General features: G+C 60.7%; 5 protein-coding genes across 5 annotated transcripts; 4 read left to right on the top strand and 1 right to left on the bottom strand.

The window, feature by feature from the left end:
• Positions 1 to 1,540: 1,540 nt before the first annotated feature.
• On the top strand, positions 1,541 to 5,738 carry MNEG_5221 (retinol dehydrogenase 11 (all-trans/9-cis/11-cis); the record flags this gene model as incomplete). Its single annotated transcript, XM_014046299.1, has 13 exons — positions 1,541 to 1,613; positions 1,801 to 1,859; positions 2,123 to 2,217; positions 2,536 to 2,584; positions 2,824 to 2,919; positions 3,346 to 3,438; positions 3,648 to 3,739; positions 3,974 to 4,063; positions 4,333 to 4,360; positions 4,590 to 4,679; positions 4,931 to 5,071; positions 5,302 to 5,361; positions 5,667 to 5,738. 13 exons carry the CDS (start codon positions 1,541 to 1,543, stop codon positions 5,736 to 5,738), a joined length of 1,038 nt encoding a protein of 345 aa, XP_013901753.1.
• Positions 5,739 to 6,914: 1,176 nt separating this feature from the next.
• MNEG_5222 (hypothetical protein) lies at positions 6,915 to 7,599 on the top strand (the record flags this gene model as incomplete). The annotated part of the gene is made up of 3 exons (XM_014046300.1): positions 6,915 to 6,987; positions 7,179 to 7,237; positions 7,501 to 7,599. The coding sequence occupies 3 exons, from the start codon at positions 6,915 to 6,917 to the stop codon at positions 7,597 to 7,599; spliced, it is 231 nt and encodes a 76-aa protein (XP_013901754.1).
• A 393-nt stretch (positions 7,600 to 7,992) lies between these two features.
• On the top strand, positions 7,993 to 11,145 carry MNEG_5223 (Retinol dehydrogenase 12; the record flags this gene model as incomplete). The annotated part of the gene is made up of 10 exons (XM_014046301.1): positions 7,993 to 8,022; positions 8,299 to 8,394; positions 8,728 to 8,820; positions 9,080 to 9,171; positions 9,516 to 9,605; positions 9,839 to 9,866; positions 10,088 to 10,177; positions 10,528 to 10,668; positions 10,872 to 10,931; positions 11,077 to 11,145. The coding sequence occupies 10 exons, from the start codon at positions 7,993 to 7,995 to the stop codon at positions 11,143 to 11,145; spliced, it is 789 nt and encodes a 262-aa protein (XP_013901755.1).
• A 725-nt stretch (positions 11,146 to 11,870) lies between these two features.
• On the bottom strand, positions 11,871 to 13,388 carry MNEG_5224 (hypothetical protein; the record flags this gene model as incomplete). The annotated part of the gene is made up of 5 exons (XM_014046302.1): positions 11,871 to 11,892; positions 12,180 to 12,304; positions 12,545 to 12,622; positions 12,840 to 13,013; positions 13,221 to 13,388. 5 exons carry the CDS (start codon positions 13,386 to 13,388, stop codon positions 11,871 to 11,873), a joined length of 567 nt encoding a protein of 188 aa, XP_013901756.1.
• Positions 13,389 to 14,739: 1,351 nt separating this feature from the next.
• Positions 14,740 to 19,422, top strand: MNEG_5225 (MAP kinase; the record flags this gene model as incomplete). Its single annotated transcript, XM_014046303.1, has 12 exons — positions 14,740 to 14,829; positions 15,003 to 15,089; positions 15,368 to 15,436; positions 15,728 to 15,803; positions 16,107 to 16,135; positions 16,377 to 16,448; positions 16,647 to 16,732; positions 16,979 to 17,308; positions 18,005 to 18,134; positions 18,449 to 18,578; positions 18,927 to 19,002; positions 19,336 to 19,422. Coding segments are annotated over 12 exons (1,262 nt in total), but the record flags the coding sequence as incomplete, so codon positions are not given.
• Between the last annotated feature and the right edge of the window lie 1,247 nt (positions 19,423 to 20,669).

The following is a 20,669-nucleotide window of genomic DNA, read 5'->3' on the forward strand; positions in this document are numbered from 1 at the left end:
GGGTCAGAGAGCACAGCAGCGGCGGCGGACCGAACGACACCTGCCGCGGCGGCCCGCGGGCGCGGCTGACGCTGCCACCTGTCCGTCCGTCATGACCACCCAAGTACGAGGCCGAAAGGGCAGCGCCCGCATGTAGGCCTGGCAGGCGCTGCAGTTGGTGCAGGTGCCAGGCGTCGCGGCGCTGCTGTCCTGCGCCCGCCGCGGCCGCCGCGACGCCGCCTAAGCTACTGAAGTGCTGGCGCAGCTGCTTCTCAAGATTAGAAGCGCGGTGCCTGAGCTCCTGCGCCCAAGCTAAAGGCTCCATGCTAGCGTTCGACAGCTGCTGCAGATCAATCAACAAGTTTTGAGAATAGTTCCGAGCAGTTGTCAACTGCAGCAGACGGCAGCGGTCACAAAAACGTGCTTTGATAACACTGGATGCGTTTGCATGCGATCCTGTTGCTGGTGCTGCCTCACTCGGTGACAACGATTCCTTGCGACTAAAGGACGTATGTGCCTCTGGATTTGGACGTATATATAGTTAAGAAAATCATTCAGTTTTGCCCTAGTCCGCCTGCAGCACCATGGATTGCAGGATCACTACCGCATGTGAGGGGGGTCACTACAGGTGCAGGAGCCAATGGCTCGATGCTGAGTTTTTAAACATTCAAGGGTCGACATAAAGAAACAACAGAAAATGTGCGGGAGATGCAAGGCCTTGGGCTTCAACCAACATGATTTCATTTAATGAAAAGTTGGGGACAAGGCGGTCAAAGCACAGACGTTGACTGTCCCGGCAGCCCCAGCTGTGGGGCGATGAGATGCGCGAGATAGCAGTTTGTACTTTAGCATAAACATTTCATTGCAAATGGCATTCAATCTGCCCAGCACAACGGCGCAGCCTGCAATTGGTTCAGCGTGTGAAGACGCACTGCGGTGAGGAAGGCTCCAGTGTGGTGCTCAGGGGACAGGTGCGATTGCCGCGCTAGCGGAACGGCCAGGTGTGATTTTCGTGTTGGGAGTATGTACAGCTTGCTGATCGCCTCACATTGCCTGACCCACGCTAGCTTGACCCCAGCGCGGACCGGCAGGCGCACGCGCGGGCCTGGGCGCGGGTCTGGACGCGGCCTCAGCATTCCCTCTCCATTCTCGCTGTCGCTTTCGAATGCTGATGTTATGATCTTCCACACATCCAGGCTACTGTTGATCTGAACAGGCTGTGTCAGGTGGCCGCTCGCGCTGCATGCAGTGACCCGGGACGGACGGACGGAGCCAGCGACGCGTGATTGCGTCAGGGCCGGAGTCTACGGGGTCATCTTGACAGATTCAAGACGCCAAACAATTTTATCGGGATTTCTAGTCTCACAACAGCAGATGCAAGACACGGTGGCCCACACGATTGTCACACCCGTGACAGGGGATCGCACGCACCTCGCTCTATCGGCTTTTGTTCGGAAAATACGTGCCTTGATCTACAGATGAGCATACTTCTACAAAGTCTCATAAGCTAGCCTTCGGTACCATCGCCGCTGCGCGCGCACATCTGCACACAGCAACAAAAATGGCGTCCCTGGCGCGAGGCATCGGGTTCTTCCAGGTCCCCGACATGAGCGGAAAGCTGGCGGTTGTCACGGGTGAGCGGGCCAGGCCGTGCAGGGGCCGCAATTGACTGGGCGCGCGCGATTGTGGCGGTCGGGGGCCGCCGCTGACGTCACCCTGCTCGCGGCAGTGGGCACGTGCGCGCTGCGCCCTCTATGCTAGCCAACTCTGGGAAGCGACTTGGATTTGACCTCATGGTGTGTGTGTGCCGCTGACCCTCAGGCGGCAACAGCGGCATCGGCGCAGAGGTGGCCAAGACCCTGGCAAAGCGCAATGCGACAGTGGGTGACCGCCGGCACTCGTTGAAAGAAGCCAGGCTTGAGCTTGTGCCTGGTGCTTCTGGCTGTGCCACTTGCCTGCTGCCGGCAGCCACTTTGCTTGTATTGAATGCAGCCACGCAGCCGCGTCGCGCGCATGCCATGCAAACCCTTGCCCGCCCGTGCCCCCCCAGGACCGAGCCCGGAACACTGGGCTGGCCGCCTTGTGTTGCCCACCGCTGTTCCCGTTTGCTGATGCGTCGTCACCTACATGCGCTGTCCTGTAGGTGATCATCGCGTCGCGTGACGAGGGCCGCATGCAGGCCGCTGTCGATGCCATCAGGAAGGAGAGCGCCACGGCCGCCAAGAACATCCGCCCCATGTGAGCCGCATCGCTCCACCTGCCGGGTGCATTTGGGGCATGCGCATCCACCCCGCCCCTGGGTGTCCCTACTGAGCAAACCACTGTCCAGTGGTTGCACCCCTTGTGTGCATGCTGTATCTGCCCTGCCCTCATCTACACGCGAGCTCAGCGATGAATTTAAATGTGTGAGTGGTGCTGACTGTGCGCCAGCAAGCGAGGCTGGCTTCCATGTTTCCATGCTCAGTGCCTGCTGTCTTACTTCACCACCGCACGATCTCATCTCTCCTGCGCACACACGCACCTGCACACACCCGTGCATCCCCCATTCGCATGCAGTGTGTGCAACCTGGAGTCCATGAGGAGCATCAAGTCCTGCGCCGACCAGGTGACGGGATGCTGATTCAACGCCCCGTGCACAAAACCAACCTCACGTTTCTGCTGTATGCATGCAAATCTGCCTGTACATTACATTACATCACGTTACATTACATCACGCTTTCCAGTAGCGAGGGGATTACATCACGCTTTTCCAGTAGCGAAAGGAAAAACACCTGCCTGTGATGGTCAATCCTGCATGGCCCCATCCATGTGGCGCACACACGCGTACGCGACTGTTGCTCCCAGGTGCTGGCCCTGGACCGCCCCTTGGACCTGCTGGTCAACAATGCTGGCCGCTTCCTGGACGCACCCTTCCAGCTGACAGAGGACGGGTTTGAACAGGTGTGGGGGGGCCGCGGGGGTAGGCCCGGCAGAAGGCTGGGCATGTGGCTCAAGGGTTGGCATTGCGGTGGGTTGGCTACTGGAAGTGCCGTGCACTGGCAGAGGTGCAGGGAAGGCGAGGGTGTGCAGCAGCCCTGCTGCTAGGCACCCAGCTGCGTGGCGACAGCTTCTGCCTGCCGCGGCTTCGGCAGCAGCTGGCGGGCTGTGTTGCTGGGGGATGGAAAGCGCAAAGCTGCATTGATTGCAGCTAGCTAGCGTATGCCCATGCTGACACGTTTATGACTGCGAGCACTTGATTCTGACACAACGTGGCAGGTGCGATTGCCACCAAACCCACGCTACTCATCGATGTGCTGCTCTGCTCCTCTTGCACCGCCTGCGCGTTGGTGACCATCAATTGTATCGTTTTTGCCCCATCGCCCCCAGACCCACGCGGTCAACTTCTGGGGCCACGCCTACCTGACCCTCCTGCTTCTCAACCGCATCGTGGAAGCCGGGCCCTCACGCATCGTCCAAGTGGTGCGCGCGCATGCATGCGGCGGGGCTGTTTGAAGGGCCATGGGGGAGTGACTGCTGTAAGCCGAGTGCTCGATTTGTTTGCCGTCTGTGACCACACAGGTGGCATCCTTCAGCTATACCATCGAGTGGGTGCTCCCATTTCTTGACCACCAGCACGCAGGCGCGTGTCAGGGTTCAAAGCTGATCACGCTTGCCTTTGCAACCCGCAGGTGTCGTTTGGGGAGATTCTGGGGCGGGTCAGGATGCACGACCTGCGGGGCGCGAGGGAGGGCCAGAGCGGCTTCCCATCTTACTGCGACAGGTGATTGGTGGGGGCCAGTGAAGACGTGTTGGATGCATGTGTGATGCACTGTTGCCACGTTTTGGGGGGGGGGTGCGCTGGATGCACACTCCCAACAGTTGGCAGGCTGTCTGTTCTGAATGGATTTTCATTGCTATTGTTTCATCGCTGATGTGAGCAACTAGATGCTTTTTTCTGCCAGCCCTCAACTCGCCGCATCCCACCCCCCACAACAATCCACCCGCCGCGGTGCAGCAAGCTGCTGGCCTACATCTGGCTGTCTGAGCTGCAGGTTCGCCTGCGCCGCGCGGGAGCTCAGGTAGACTGCTTCGGCACGCAGCCCGGGTGAGTCCGTATGCATGAATGTCTACCATATCAATGGGAATATCGGCACTGTCCCTTCCATCGCTCGCATTGTGAGTAAATTTGTCCCCAAAACGGTACTTGATGTGCGGCATGCCTCATCCCTGCAGTCTTCTTGCGTTTGCACTTGCATGCGCTCTCTGCCAACCCAATCCGTGCTGTGCTAAGCTGTTGATGACTGATAGTGTCAGCCGCTGGCTACTCAACAATGTCACCTTGGCAACCTGGCCTCCACCTGACTCTGATTGCAGTTGGGTCAACAGCCGCCTCATGGACAAGGTGCGACAGCGGCGCAATTGACAACGCGCAAGGGGGATACACTGCACGCCACCAACCTCCTGTGCTCAAGCCCTGGCTTGCTTGCACACCAGCTGCGCAGCCGGGCCGACTCCACCAGTCAAGGACGCGCGAACTCGGAGTTGGGGCCGTCCGTACCCCTTCCGGCTCACACGCGCGTCCAACGCACTCACGATGCGCCTCTCCTCTGCCCCAACCCCCACCCATACAGGTGGACTTCCGCTACCCCCTGTCAGTCCCTGCGCACTACGCGGCCAAGCTTTTTGCGCTGTCCCCCAAGTACGGCTGCCGCTCCACCCTGGTGAGTGGTGGAAGGCATCCCCACTTTGAGGCCTGCCTGCCTGCGGCTTGGGCAGTCAACTTCTCAAGTCCTGCTCAGCTGGCTGGTGACACAGCCTGTGCAGAGTTAGCGCTGCAGATATGATGCTCACAAGGAGTTCCACCAAGGGTGCTGGAATCTGCAAGGTAAGGAGACTGGAGTGAGCACCAACGACATGGATTCTCACCCCTCAAACGGTGGCAAAAATGCATGTCAATCACACATGCCTGCAGTTTGCCGCCACAGACCCGAGCCTTACTGGTAAGGGCGTCAACAGCAGGGGCGTCGGCGCGCCCTACTTTGGGGCGCCCTACCCCCTGTTCAGCCTGCCCTTCTTCTTCCACACTGCGTCCGGCCCGGCCTGGAACTCCCAGGTGCGCAATTTTTGGTGTCGTCTTTACTTAACCAGTTGCTTGTGCATATGTGGGAAGTGATGGCACACCACTTATGTACTTTGCACGCCATGGGTTGGATGTTAACATTATCAGGTGTGTGGGGGCGTGTTCTGGATAACCTGAGGGAATTAATCAAAGGAAGAGAGGGTGTGCCTAGGGCTGGTGGACAGATCCACTAACCAGTCCTCGTGTCGCTCTCCATCCTTCAGGCACACAACGAGTCGCTGCGGGTGGCTGTGTGGGAAGAGGCTCACCGCATCTTGGAGGAGGTGGGGGGAGGGTAGCAGGGATCAAGCAATGTTTTTGTGTGCATGGAGGGGTGCAAGGGGTGTGGTGGGTTACATATTCAATTATTCACATTGCATGTTTGTCACCATGCCATGCGGTTGTTACACGCTGTCTGTGGTGTGAGGGGGAGGGGGTAGCAAGTGCATGATGCAACGACGTGTTCAGCTTGTGGGTCGATCGTCAAACGATCAACTAGTCTGGCATTTACCCGCAGCTGGTTCAAGGCATATCTAGCTGGCTGGCTCCCATCTAATGCCGCCGCACGCTCTCTTGTTTTGCGCCGCAGACCGCCGGACCTGGACTGCCGGACATCAACCTTACCCTCACAGCGCCCCAGACGGCAGGTCGCTCATTGTAAATGCAGGGCTAGTGCATGCTTGACGGAGCTTCTGCAGGTGCAGCGCTTCAGCGATTCGGCGGTCTGGCCCACGTCATTGTAGGCTTGACCCTGCGGCTGGGGCTGAACTCAAGGCACTTTTTTGCGAGTGAATCAAGCAGATTCTTGGCAGGTGTGGAGCGTGTCTTGCCACGGGCTGGAACATTTGCTGTTGCAGTTGTACATGAATGGTTTTAGTGTGATGGTGGGGTCATCACTGCTTGCTTGGCCACATGGTGTGTGCATCGTCATGGTGTATACGGTACAGAAGAAGCTTAGAGCACCGGGTGATGATGTGGTGTTATGACGTTGCGGTGGCGTGCACTGCCCCTTCTCATTGCAGCTAGTTACAAGTGATGAGCATTATGATAATCCTCCCAAACAGCCTCTTGTCAGTGATTCATGTAATCCTCCCAAAAGGCCTCTTGCCAGTGGATTGAAAGCCCAACGCTGTCGTGGGCAATCTTGAGTTTCACACCACGTCCAATATCATGTACAAAGAGTTGCAAGGCGCTGGTACGATGCAGTCATGAACGGCGGATGCAGTGGTCAAAATTCAGCACGGTGCCTTGATTGTGTGGCTGTCATCGCAATGATACTCTCTATTAGGATTTAATCTGAAATCTTGCCTATTGTCATACCCTGCAACGCAACAGCTACACAATTCACACGAAACTATTGAAAAAAAAAAAAAAACATCAGTATAAAGTTTGATAATGAACAAATCTCCACAGCTGCTTTCAACAGCAAGTGCCGAGGCTGCGCCTCAAGAGATTTTGTGTACCACGGCATGCTCCCTGCGTCCCTGTCAGACAAATGCAGCGGCACACACACACAGTTGCTGGGTTGCGTCACGGCCGCCAAGGGGGGTCAAAACCTCAAGGTGCCGGAGCACAAACACGGTGACCTGCTTAGAAATTAAGTTGTACCAGCAGCATCGCGCATCAAAACGTGACGACCTAATAGGGCATCCAGGATTGCACAATCATCGTGTACCCAGATCTGAAAGCACGTATCACAAGCGGGTACGTTCGCGAAAAAAAGGCAAGTAGTCGAACCCGCTTATAAATACATCAGTAGACGGCATGACCCGACAAAAGCAGACTGTAACGCTGCCACTGCCACATGCGCAGGCCTTGACTGCAGCAGTGAGCAACAATGGATTGGGTGGCGCGCAGCATTGGCTTCTTCCATGTCCCTGACATGACTGGCAAGCTGGCCATCGTGACTGGTGAGTGTTCAGCGCTTGCTCTGGGCACGCTTTCCCAAAGGATGGGTATGGGGATGTCAGCGTGATGTCATCGGCCGGGCGTGTGCTTGTGGCAAGGGAACACAGCGAGGCTGCGGCTGCCTCAGCGACTGGGAAGCCTGCAGGCACGCAGCTGCGAGTCAGTCCAAGCGCCATACTCGACTCAATCCCAGGCGGCAACAGCGGCATCGGATGGCAGGTGGTCAAGACACTGGCCAAGAACAATGCCACTGTGCGTAATGGGGAAATATGTGCGGCGATGTCGATGCCGGCACGCACGTCGCAGTGGTGCTGCGCGCAACCGGCGGCTGCCATCCTGCGAAGATTTACTGCGGCCGCGCAGGCTCATGTTAGTGCAGTCGGCCTGGCGTGCGCAGCAAGCTGGCGCCCAACGCTTGCGATTCACCATGCTGCCTCTGGCGCAGCAATTCGGGGTGGGACTGAGGGTGAATTGCAACCTGCCGGCTAAATTCACGCGCTGTGTGCATGATGCAGGTGATCATCGCGTCGCGGGACAAGGGCCGCATGCAGACGGCGATAGAGTCCCTGTGGAAGGAGGACCCTGCTGCTGCCAAACATGTCAGCTACATGTGAGCTGCTCGGCCCAGGCCTGGAAACCCATATGCGCCCGGGTGTCCTGCGCACCTGCACATTCTGCTGCTGTGACTGCTGCTACTGCTGCTACTGCTGCTGCTGCTGCTGCTGCCGCCGCTGCTGCTGCTGCTGCTGCTGCGGCTGCTGCCGCTGCTGCCGCTGCTGTGTGTCCAGGCTCGAATTGATTTCTTGTTCTGGGCAGCTGCCCCTGGGCTGCCTGCTGCCAACACCCACAGCCACCTACACGCTCACCTGCTGGTATCCAAAGAAGCGGTTGCCTGGGACCGTTGCCCTTGCACTGATTTTTAGCTGTTATATTTTCTCACCATCTGATAGCATTTGACGACCGCCCCAACATTCCCTCCACACGGCAGGGTCTGCAACCTTGAGTCGATGAAGAGCATCCGCGCCTTTGCCGACAGGGTGAGTGCGAGTCAGCTTACGCACGGCGCACCCCTTGACGCCAGCCAGCCAGCTGGCCGCAACTGCCAGCGAGTCTGCTGAGCTGGCCACTCGTGGCTGTTTCAGGCGCAGGCTTGGCACTCCTCAAGAGCGCACTTGCGAGTAAGTTTACCGCGCGTTGCGACGCCCTCTGATCAGCCTTGCAGATGCTTGCGCTCAACCCCTCACTACACATCCCCCTCTGCATGTGCCCCCTCTGTAACCACTTGCGCATGTGCACAATCCCGCCCCCCCCAGATCCTGGCCATGGGCCGCCCCCTTGACCTGCTGGTTAACAACGCCGGCCGCTTCCTGGACGCACCCTTCCAGCTGACAGAGGACGGGTTTGAACAGGTGGAGTTCACTCTCGTGGGGAGGGGGGGGCTGACCGGAGTTGCCCGCCTTGGCTTTGCAACCAACTGTGTCACCACTGCGTCACCGCTGCACACAACGGCTCTGCGCGCTCGGGAGTTCATCAAGAGCCATGTTTGTTGATGTAGTGCATGTGCATGCGCATGGAGGTGCAGCAGGCCCCAGCAAATAGGAGCAGCCAGACGAGCAGGCTGAGGATTTTCCAGCATATGCAACGAAGTTTGTGTTTCTGCCAGGCGTGCTTTGCGGCGAAATCCTCCGGCCTGACCGCACCATCATCTGCGCGCTCCTTGTGGCTGAAATGCTGCTGCGCAGACCCACGCGGTCAACTTCTGGGGCCACGCCTACCTGACCCTCCTGCTTCTGTGCCGCATCATTGAGGCCGGGCCCTCGCGCATCGTCCAAGTGGTGCGCACGTGCTTTGGGCACCATTTGCTGGGTTACATTGTGTTGTGATTATGCTGTTGTGCGTTCATCTGTGGTTCTCTGCCTGACTGAGATGGCTCGCACAACCTCGCCAAAAGCCTGGCCTGGCCCCGGCCGCAATTTTTTTCACCGAGCCGTCGCGCGTGCCCGCAATTGGCTGGTGGTTATTTGCATGAGTGAGTCGGCTCACCGTCGTATCAGACACCTGCGCGTGCCCGAATGATGCTGCAAACCTTGACAGGTGTCCTTTGGGGAGATCCTGGGGCGAGTGAGGATGCATGACCTGCGAGGCGCTGAGGAGGGCAGCAGCGGCCTGATCACCTACTGCGACAGGTGGGTGGATGGGCGCTGCGAGGCGCACTCACCACACCCATGCACCTCATGCGCTGATGATCATGACGAGCCCCCTGCCAGAACTTTGCCGGGCCACTGCCTTGCCCCACTGGGAATTTCTGCGTACAAACAGGCAGGCAACTACGGGGATCTAGTAACAATGCCACCCACCTCACACACAATCGTGCCACCGCCTGGACGTCCACCCACTGCTGTTTTCTCACACTCACCTTTGCTTTGTAGCATGCAATCTCTGCTGTGTTCCCGCGCTGCCCCCCCCAGCGTGCTGTTATCTGTGACCCGGCGCCTGCACACGCGCTCGCCTGCCGCACGCACTCGCGCAGCAAGCTGCTGGCATACGTCTGGCTGTCGGAGCTGCAGGTCCGCCTGCGCCGCGCGGGAGCGCAGGTCGACGTCTTTGCCACGCAGCCCGGGTGAGCCAACACGCCTTCCTCCCTTGACCAAGCCCGTACCCATGCTTGAGTTGCCTTTGAGGCTGTGTATTCTTGGACATAGGGAGGGATACCTGGTGCTGGCCTTTGTGGAATCACATGATGTCTGCCGCGCCCTGCTGGGCTGGCTCCTTGCCAGCCGACAATACTGACCCACCACGCGCTCCCCCATCTCTATGCAACTCGCTTGGCGTCCACCGCCCACATATGCACAGCTATGTTGCCAGTGGGCTCATGAACAAGGTGCGGGGCGCCACCTAGTCCTGCGTCGACTGCGCAGGTGCTGCCGCCGCACATTGTAGCCCCCTATAACCGGCCTTCCCGCTGCTTGCCCATCGCTCACGCATGCAGACTTCTCAGCTGGGCAGTGTGGGGACAGCAGCGCCTGCCCTCAATAAGTAAGGGTGTGTTCGCACCCTTGCCCTCATGACTGCATGACTGACCCCATGCCTATCGTTGTCAAGGTGGACTTCCGCTACCCCCTGGGCATCCCCGCCTACTACGCGGCGCGCGTCATTGCGCTGCACCCCTACTTTGGCTGCCGCTCCACGCTGGTACGGCGGTTTGTCGCCGGCATGAGCGTGCGCAGCAAACACCACAGGCAGTCCGTGTGCCTGCTGCATGCGCGGCGGGAGCTGCTGGCAAACGTGCAGTGCTACTGCCACGGCTGAAATTGACGACAGGCTGTGCGCTCAGATGTGTCTTCTGGGTTGTCTCGTGGGCCGCTTCGACGCCCCAACAACAGTGCGCCTTACAATCCTCCTTGTGTTCTGTACATTTATGTATTGTTGTTCCTGATCATACTGTGAAAAATGCTTGAACTTGCACCTCTGCAAATGCCTTGATACACACTCAAGCGGCACAAACATGTGCAAACCACTACACTCCCCTCCGATGCCCGCAGTTTGCGGCCACAGACCCCAGCCTCACCGGCAAGGGGCTCACCAGCAAGCGTGTGGGTGCGCCCTACTTTGGGGCGCCCTACCCCCTGTTCAGCCTGCCCTTCTTCTTCCACACCGCATCCGGCCCCGCCTGGAACCCACAGGTGGGCTTATGTAAGGTGGCAAGTTTGAGATGTGGTCCACTCAGAAGCAATTTTGTGCAAGTGCATGCTGTGCGCACGACAGGTCTTGGTTGAAGCTTGAAGGCATTGGTTGATGGGCGGATCCCCTCCTCACTGACGTGACCGACACGCCCATCTCGCATTTCCCTTGCTGCCATGGGCGCACCTCCCTGCACATGTTGCAGGCTCATGACGAGTCACTGCGCGCGGCTGTGTGGCGAGAGACTCACCGCATTCTGGAGGAGGTGGGGTGGGGACAGGAGGGGACAAGACGCTTGTTTTTGGCATGCTTGGTGTTGACTGTCAACTTGCGTGTTTGACAGTGGGGATGGTCACCCTGCTGCACATCTGTGCTGCAACCCCTCCCCATGCCATCGGCCTGGCACGCAGGTGGCTGGATCGGGAGTGCCTGACCTGCAGTGCGCCCTCACAGTGCCGGAGGCCGGCCGGTCCTCATAAGCCCGCCGCTCGCAGCGGCTGCCAGTGCCGGGCAGAGCTCGGCGGGACGGGGCACATCGCCGCGTGCATGACCCTGGGCAAAGGGGTATTGCGTCCATCGCGAATGCATTGTCATGGGTCCTCTTGCATTATATATGTCCAGATCTCTGCCTGTCTGCTGATGAAAGTATGCTGTCCTAGGAAGCTGCTTGCTTACCCCCTTGGTGAAATGTGGTGTATTGTGATGCTCTCATAGATGAGAGAAACAGAGATGAAATGGTTTCCTGGATGATGTAATCTGTCTGTGACCGTGTTACTGGGTGCTTGGTGTCTCACCACTCCCTCTCACTTGTGATGATGTATGTGTCATGCATGCACAGGTGAGTGCAGCCTCACAGCGGCACCTGCAAATGGAGAAAGCAGCCAAAAGCTGACGGTTGTGGCAGCAGCCGCCTTCAATGAAAGCACGCGTGAATGCGATCATGCGCAGCCAGCGCCTCGCCAAACGCCTCGCCCGTTTCCAGGGGTAACAACACAGAACATGCAGCAAACCAGCTGTGATAACTGTGTGGGAACACTGACATTAACACGATCTTGACGCCAGGCCGCTGTGAGCGTGAAGCGCACATCTTAGGCTGGCACGGTCACTGGTGCAGCCGCCTGGGTGCAAAAGCGGGACCTGCCGCATTGATGCAGCCGCAGTTTGCTGCTGATTCTGGCCTTTCTCAATCACCCGCCACCGCCATTCAAGAGCGGGGGATGTGGAACCTGCGCAGGGGATTGAGGGCATCAGGGGTGACCTCAGCTGCCAGCCGTGGAGACACAGCCCAAAGTGGCATGTTGGAAATTCAAATCAGGGGCTTGTAATCACAGTATCATAAATCAAAACCACCAATGACGAACCTGCTTGCCCTGCCCGGCTCACCATGCCCTGCTCACCATTAACCCTGAGGTGCCCCTCCCCTGCTTGCCCTCCCAACCCCTCCACGTCTCGCGGGTCCCAGCGCTTGCCCCAGTTGCGCGTATGCCAGATGCGGCAAATAGTGCCCCCTCACCCGTCGCGCTTGCGGCCATGCAGGTCGCCCTTCCAGCCCTCTGCGCCGGTCCCCAGCTGGGGCACGATCATTGCGGTCGCAAAACGGATGCAGTTGTGGCTGTTGAATGCTGCGGTATAGACCGTCTTCCCGTGACGGGCCAGTGGCAGAGCCCGCAGCGGTGCGCCCAACGACGTTCACCCCCCACTGGAGGGAGGGCGCTTCGGTGAGGTGCCACATGGCGAGACTGGCAAGGCCTCGAGGCACAGCAAAATTTGAGAGTCGTTGATGCAACGCACAGCCCCCTGCCTGCGGTGATGCGGGGACGGCTGACACACGCGCACCGGCACCCAGCTGTCACAAGGGGTTCGGGCATCCCTGCTCACACGTTTGTCATCCTTGCCGGCAAAGTTCTTGTCCATGACGCTCTTCACGGCGCCCTCCACGTAGCCCGCAGCCTGGGGCTGCAGGCCAGGGGCGATGGATGCCGAGTGAGCGTGACAGGGGTGTTGTATGATGTGCGAGCGCGAGCAGGAGCGCGAAACGGAGCCAAGGCAGGTGTCAAAGCATCGTAGCTTTCAAGCATGCCAAGAGTCACAGGTTGGCAGACCCAACTCAGCCCCAAAAGCGTGCCACACAAGGGGGCAGGCAAAACAAGAAGTTGGAGTGTGTGAGGCTCACCTCGTTACCGGCCTCCTCGGCAGCGGGGGCGGTGGCTGCAGGAGCAGCTTCGGCGCCCGGGGCCGCGGCGGCCTTGGGGCCCGAGAATCCGTCCTTGAAGGGGCGGCCGGGGCCGTGGTGGCGGATGCGACCGCTGAAGTTGGACGTGGTGCCCTCCCAGTTGCCGTTGGGGGCCTGCAAGGTTGGTGCCCATGATGGGATCAGCAGGAGGGAATGGCATTTTTGAGACTCCAGACATTTGTTGCAGACTTGAGCGTGGGAGGCAAGGTGTCCCCGCGAGTGCGGAGGGGTGTGTTGGGAGATGCAGCCGCCACGTCAACAGGTTTGCGCCACTGCAGCTGACAAGGCAATCGCGAGAGTGGCGGCACGGCAAAAGCTCACATCATCCTGAGGGGGAGAGAAGATCTTCACGAAGGCGTTGGCGACCGAGTTGAGCGCCTCCCCTATGCCGCCGTTGGCCGCCCGCAAGGGGGCCAGCACGCGCCGAGCCGCAGACGCGCGGCCAGCGCTGCGCGGGGGCTGGACAGAGCTGCCGCGGATGGAGAGCATTGCTACTGCAGGCCTGTGGCTCTCGAGCACGTGGCAGGACGCGTGTACTTGCTTGCCGGTTGGTCTCGGATTCGCAAATGATCTTGTGAGGCGAGTGACAGGACGGCACAAAGGAGTCGGAAGGTATGGGAATCAAATCAACATACATTTAATATGGCGTGTGATGATGCTGGCTCGTGCATTTATGGTTTCGGGCTGGATTGATCTTGGCAGTTGCCGGGCTACGTGGCAAGGGGCGTCAATGCCATGCAGTTGGGGCATGTTGACTTGCAAGGATGTCTTTATTGCGTAGCTGTATAGATACGGCCGTCTTGATGGCCCAGCCCAGGCGCCAAACACTGGTGACCCTGCTGGAGGTGCACACGCACACTGCTTGCAAATGCAACGCATGCACGCATGGCGACCCCATGCCTGGAAAGATTCGGTCATGTGATCGGAGCCCAAACCAATTGACATCATGTAGATGGCAGTTTTGCGAGCGCTCAACCCCATGCAGCTTGCGAAGCAGCCATGCTGCATTACGGTATTGCTGCTTTGACCTGGTCACAGACAACCGCCCAGCAATCGTCTGACTCTCGCACACCAACATTCAATAGTGTTCATGCTGACATTGCTATTATCGCTGCGGTATGATGTACAAGGCACTGCCCAGAACGCTGCTATGGCGTCACCTGGCAGCAGAACATGCACGGTAACAGGCATCAGCGCATGGGCCCTATCAGCACCCGCGCTGTGGGAGCAGTGTCACAAGCGTGTGGCTGTTGTAAACTTACTGCCTTCTGCACGAAAGAAAGATAGGCATTGGCTGATCTGTGGTGCAGCTGATATCAGCAGCTTTCATCCAGAAAAGCATCGCCCGTCCTGGCTGCATCCGGCCGCACTGACAAGCTCTGGCAGCCAACCTGCTGCAAACCGAGCGTTGAGGACCTTTGCAGCGTGCAACAGGAGTAGGTCGACGATGCGCAACGATAAATCAACAAATGCAGAGATCTTACCTCCGGGGCTCTCTGTGCAAGGATGCGCGACCCCCTTGTGCCTCTGTCAGCGGTGGCCCAGCTTGATGAGTTGACAGCGCTCCACAGACAGCCAGCGGAGCTGTGTACGGCCGCGGTTCCACTGGCACTCATTCATATCAAAAATGCGATTGTAAAGTTTTCCGAGCCCTATGCAGCACATACATGACCGATTTTCCCCCGGCAATATCTTCCGGACCGCGTACGTGAGCGTATGCAGGCCCCCAGCCCGCCACAACAAATGAAACACCAGTAGATCTTCTACATTGTCTTTGAACCCACACGGCTTGCTCCATTGCCCAGTTGCAGCTCATCGCCGTGCCTGCTGCGCAGCGGAGATGGCGCAGCAGCATGCTGGCGGTGGCGCGGCCATCCGCGCCAGCCCTTGCGAGCCCGGAGTCTATTACATTAACGGGCAGACGTGGGCGGTGAGATCAACACATGCCATGGCCTCCAGCATACCCCTCTTTCTGCGGCGCCCACCTGCCTCTGCTGCCCAAGCAACCACACACACGAGGCTGGCGCCGGCGGCGCATGCGCACGTCTCAAACGCGCCCGGCCCCCCAGGGGCCTGCACCAACCCCTGCCCTCCCTCTCGCAGGTCGGGGCCCGCTACACTCTGATGAAGCTACTGGGAGAGGGCAGCTTCTCCCAGGTCTGCATGGCAGTCGACAACGACACGCAGGAGGTAGGCGCGCGGCAGCTGCCGTTTGAGGAGGGCAGATGAGGGACGGCTAGCCGCTGCCTGCTCGGTGCGTGGCAGAGCTGGCAGCTTGCCTGTTGAGCGGGGGGGGGGGGTCACTGTGCTGCAGCAGTCGCAGTAAAAGCAGGCGCGGATGGCTGGAGGGTGCAAATGCGACAGCCGGGCCGCCCGTCCGTGGGCCGTGCAGAGGACGAAGCGGGAGCCCCACCCGGCAGTCAGCTCCCGCCCACCCACGCGCCCTCCCGTCTGCCGTATGCGCGCAGCCAGTGGCTCTGAAGCGCATCCCTGACGTCCTCACCAGCCTCGAAAATGCAAAACGCGTCCTTAGGGAGGTGCGGCGGCCGGGGCGGGTCCGGCATTCATGAGCCGATCTGGCCGGGGCAGCTGCGCCGCTTGCGAAGCGAGGGGCGAGGGACGCAGTGCAGGGCGCCTGCGCGGATGCACGCGCTACGCGCGGCGGCCCTTGAGGCGCGCCCCCCGCCTGGTGCGTGCGCGCCAGCCCCTGCCTGCCATTCTGAGGCTCGGACGAGCGTGTGTTCTGGGTGGTAGCGGCCCCTGTGTTGAGGCGAACGCCAACCCCCGGCCCAACAGGGCAACCGATCCTGCACTACTTGGCTGCGCAGGTGTGTATACTGCGGCGCATGGACCACCCTGGCATCATCGCCCTAAGGGACGTCTTCCTCAGGCCCGCCTCCACTGGTGGGAGCGCGGCTTGGCATGCGACACGGCCGTTCGCTGCACGCGCAGAGCTGCCCTGGGTGCCGCCGGCGTGAGCGGGGGAGGCTGGAAGCGTGACACACGCCTGTGGCAGCGCACGTGTCATGATTGCCAACAGTGTGGCAGCACCCCAGTGCGCCAGATCGCTGTGGCAGCACCCCAGTGCGCCAGATCGCTGTATCTTGACACACATCGACAGCTTGCTTCCTGCATGCCAACAGCATGCACGCTGGCTGCACTGCACCAGCCCGTCCACACGGCTCCTCTCGACCGCACCCTCCGCAGGGCGCTGCGTGTACCGCAACGGCCAGCTGGTGCCGACGTCACTCGACCTGTACCTCGCCCTGGAGTACTGCGACCAGGCGGGTGACTAGTCGTGGACAGTCACCGATGACGCGTGGGGACGGGGTACGGGTGCACCTATGGTTTTGCGGCCGGTGCATACATCGGCCGGCCGCCGCATTGCATTGATCGGCCTTGATGCTTTCATTTCATACAGGCTCACAGAGCAACAGGCCTCTGAACCTGCGCACGTAATCAACCGCCTATTCCCAGGGCGACCTCTTCCACGTGAGGGGCCAGATCAGCGAGTCCGAGGTTAAGAGCATCATGTTCCAGCTGCTGCAGGTGAACAGGCATTTGCAATCCGTGCCGTCAATAAACGAATCCCCAACGCACGCGCGGCTCAGGGTTGACCATCGACTTGTCATTGAGAATTTTTCGACGGCTGTGCCGAGCCCTGAGACCTGTTCCGCCGGAGTCGGCACTGCATCACCCGGCGTTACCCGTGCCGTCCCTGTGGGTGACCCCATTGCGATCGGGCAGGCCCTGCAGTACCTGCATGACAATGGGGTGTGGCACCGCGACGTGAAGACGGCCAACATACTGGTGACGTTCTGCGATGGCGCCAGGTGGGGTGGGGGCGGGGGCACGCGTGGACAACAGCCATGTGGGATGGGGGCACAGGGCATTCGCATGCGTGTCAAACGCTCCGCTCAGGGACGGGGTAGGAGGCGCACTTCGAAAAGCCTTCGTGCAAGGGATGTATTGGATTGGGGAGGAAAAAGGGGTTGTCATGCGCTGTGCTTTTGCCTCCTTCACAACGACGCCGTCGTCCTCCGCTTTTCCAGCTGCTCGCCGGTCAAACCCCGCCGCAGGCTGGTCAAGATCGCAGACCTGGGCAGCGCCCGCTCCGCCGCCCTCGGCGCCAGCTGCACGTCGCCCCGCGCCGCCGGCGCCAGCGGCGCCAGCGCTTTGGCCCCGGAACCGCCCGGGGGTTCGGCGGCCATGGCCCCGGGCGGCGGCGCAGCGGCAGACACCGCCGCGGCGGCCTCGGCTCTGGCGGCAGTCACGATCGGCGGCGCTCGCGGCGCGGGCAGCGGGCGTGGCTCGGTCATGTGCATGGAGGAAGCGCATATGAAGCACAGCGACAGCTTCATGGTGGAGGGCGACAGGGAAATCAGCACCAGCGGCGACCTGTTTGCAAGGTGTGAAACAATTTCCCCTCAAGATCAAATTATAAGATCTCATGTTTCGTGACTGCCTGCGTGTGGGGGCTCTGGAGGTTGATCAGCCCTGATGTTCAAAAAGTTATTTCTGGGAGTCTTCAGGAGGCGGCCTCCGCTGCTCAGTGATTTACGGCATTCCCAGACGCGGCCTCAGTCTGCCTCGCCGCGTGACCCACGCTGCTCGTGCTGTTGCCGCCCTCTCCTGTCCTGCATCCCAGGCCTGTCCCCGCTGGCGGTGCGGGCTTCCAGCCGCCCCTCACGCGCATGGTGTGCACGCCCTGCTACAGGCAAGCCCGGCGCCCGTCCTGTTGGGGGTTGTCTTGGTGTCAGTGCCTGCACGCAGCTGATTTCGTGGCATGCATGATCACTTATTGCTGAATGGGCATTGCACGTCTGCGTTTGCATCACTCCTCCACGTCACTGCCATGCTGATTGCGTGCAAGGTCCACACACACACACACACGCACGCACGCACGCACACGCTCGCACACACACACACACACACACACACACACACACACACACACGCACGCAAGCATGTGCACATACATACAAGCACACATACACACACACACATGAGAGCACTTACGCACACACACAAACAGGCGGACACAGACCACCAGACCAGTCTCTCCCGCTCGCCGTCTGCCCCCCCCCCCCTGACATGCACCGCAGGGCCCCCGAGGTGGTGATGTCACGCGGCGTGTACACTGCCGCCATCGACGTGTGGGGCACCGGCTGCGTGTTTGGGGAGCTGCTGCAGCGGGTACCCTGGGTCGGCAAGGCCTGCACGCCACACCTCCAGGTGGGATGCCCTCAACCCTGAACCCTGAACCCTGTACCCTGAGCCCCGAGATTTCGTGCCACCCCTGAGCCCTGCCGACGTCCCATTTAATAGCAGCAAAACTGCCACAGCATCGCACTTCCTTTGAGCTCTGACGCACGGTGTCGGCTTGCGCGGCGATTGCGCAGCCCTGCTGCACCCGCTCAGCCCACCCAGCCATACCCCACTCCTTCGGCAGCGTTTTTAAGTGCTCCCGCAAATGTATCATGCATTCTGGGCCCCGCAAACGGTGCGCACACTCTTACCCCAATTTGCGAACCCTGGTCGACGCCAAGGTGGCCCCTGTGTTTGCGCTCCACGGCATGCCGCCCACGCCCACCTCTGGGGAGCGCTACAGCAGCAGGGACGGCGGCGCCGGCAACTCGGTCATGCGCCACGAGCTGCAGGCGCTCTTCGCTGTCGTGGGTGAGCGTCCGGTGGAAACGGAAGCGTCCCTGCAGCCCTTGGGTGGGCTGTCGCGGCTTTGGCGGTGCGCACCCAAAGGGTGACTGCGGGCGGCATGGGGTAGTACTCCTGCGCAGCCGTCGGCAGGCTGCTAGGGGGTGGAGCGGTTTTGGGGGAGGAGACCTGCCGATCTGTGTAAGGGCATGCACATTTGATCGTTTAGTACATGTAGGCAGTATGATTTTCTGCGACTCAGGTTGCAGGAGCAACTACGGCGGCGCATCGGGCCGGCGGCGCCGGACGCGATGCGGCGCACGCGGTCAAGCAATACTCCCGCCTCTCACGCCCGGCCCCGCGTGTGCGCCGCAGGCACCCCGAGCTGGAGCTGCATCGAGGGCGTGCCCTCCAAGGCCTGGCGCAACTACCTCAGAAGGATGCCAGGAAAGTGAGTATTGGGGCTGGAGCACGACCGAGGTTGGGCGACCGAGAAGTGGTGTCAGATCATATCGGATCATTTCACTGCATAAGCCCCGATTCGGACCATCCTGGCTTCGCAATTAGATCCCCCAAGCCCCGCGCAACCCGGGCTGCCGTCTGGCCAGCGCCGCCGCACCCTCTGGGCCCCCTGGCGACTGCCGCCTGCGGCACCCAACATGCCCTTGCTGCACACTCGCTGTCTGCCCCGCTTGCGTCTATCACGCACGCACGTGCATGCTCGCTCGCCGAGCGCGCCCCACTGCCCCGCCTGCGCCCGCGCCCGCGCTCCAACTCTGACCAGGGCGCCCACCCTGTACCGCCGCTTTGGTGCGGCTGGGGAGGTGGCTGTGGACCTGCTACAGCGGCTACTGTCGTTCGACCCCGCCAGGTGCGCCTGGTGCTGACGTGCCCCCTGGGCTGCCCCTGAGGGGTCTGCAAGTCCAGGCTCTCGAGGTTTTCAGGAGCCGCACGATTGAGAGCCTGAGCGTTATCGGGTTGGGGATTGGGATGCTTGCTGCGTTGTTCCCAGCCGCACCTGCACCAGGCTGCACCTGCGTGGTAGCGTCAGCCTGCTGCGCTGTGGCGCCTCGATTGGCGTGAGCTGGCGCTGCCAGAGCAGAGCTGAGCTGGCGCTGCCTGCCAATCAGCCAGCGCTCGCCTCCTAAGGGGTGCCAACATGGCGCAAACCCCAACAAAGCCCGCGGAAGCGGCTGCCTAGTATGTACCAGCAAATCCCGCGCACGTAATTGGTAGAGACTCTCCCCTGGCTGATCCCAACACTCTCCTGTATCTGATTGCTGCATCCCAGGCGGCCCGGCTGCGAGGAGGCGATGTGCCACGAGTACTTCTCAGATCTCAGATCAGACCTCAGATCTGCGGCGGCGCGGCAGGCCACCGCGGAGGCCCATCCGTGCGCTCCAATCGCCGCGGGTGCATCCTCCGCCCACACGGGCACGGACGCGCCGCGCGGCGGGTTTGGGGCGAGCGGCGTGGGTGCGGCGGTTGAGATTTGTCTGGCAGGTGGGGGCCCGTTGGGGATGGTGGTGGACATTGAGGTTGAGGGGCAGCAGGATGGTATGTTGGGAGGACGAGTGGTGCCGCAGCCCGCGACAGCGGCATCCTCGCCTGCTGGGGAGGACGGCGGGGCCGCAGGGGCGTCGCCGCAGGCGAAGCGGGCGCGCCAGCGGGCCGGGGACTCGCCGCGGGCCGCAGCGGTGCCGCTCGGAGGGCCTGCAAGCATGGGCGGGGGTGCGGGCGCGGGGGCCGGCTGGGAGCTGCAGCCACAGGCCTCGTTCCGACCCGGCCTGCATGGGTGAGGGCGCGCGGCGGCGCTGCATGCGGCGCGCGGGGGTGGGTGTGCAGGGGTGTGTGCAGAGAAGTGGTGCGTGTCGCGGCAGAGGTGGTGTGCGGGGCCGTGTGCGTGCTCGCCGGCAAGCGGCACGAGTCCTTTGCGGCGTCCCGCGGTCAAACGCTGGTCAACAAAATCAGGGCCCTGGCCTTGAGCCCCAATCATAGCTGGTGATGTCACGATTTGGAATTCAATCCAACATTTGCCATGTTTCCCTCGCCCACAATTCGTCGCAGGGAGCACTATTACAACATAGGTGGGCCGATGGGCGCGGGGATGGGCGGGCG

Source organism: Monoraphidium neglectum, assembly GCF_000611645.1.
Source record: "Monoraphidium neglectum strain SAG 48.87 unplaced genomic scaffold scaffold00767, whole genome shotgun sequence".
NCBI lineage: Eukaryota > Viridiplantae > Chlorophyta > Chlorophyceae > Sphaeropleales > Selenastraceae > Monoraphidium > Monoraphidium neglectum.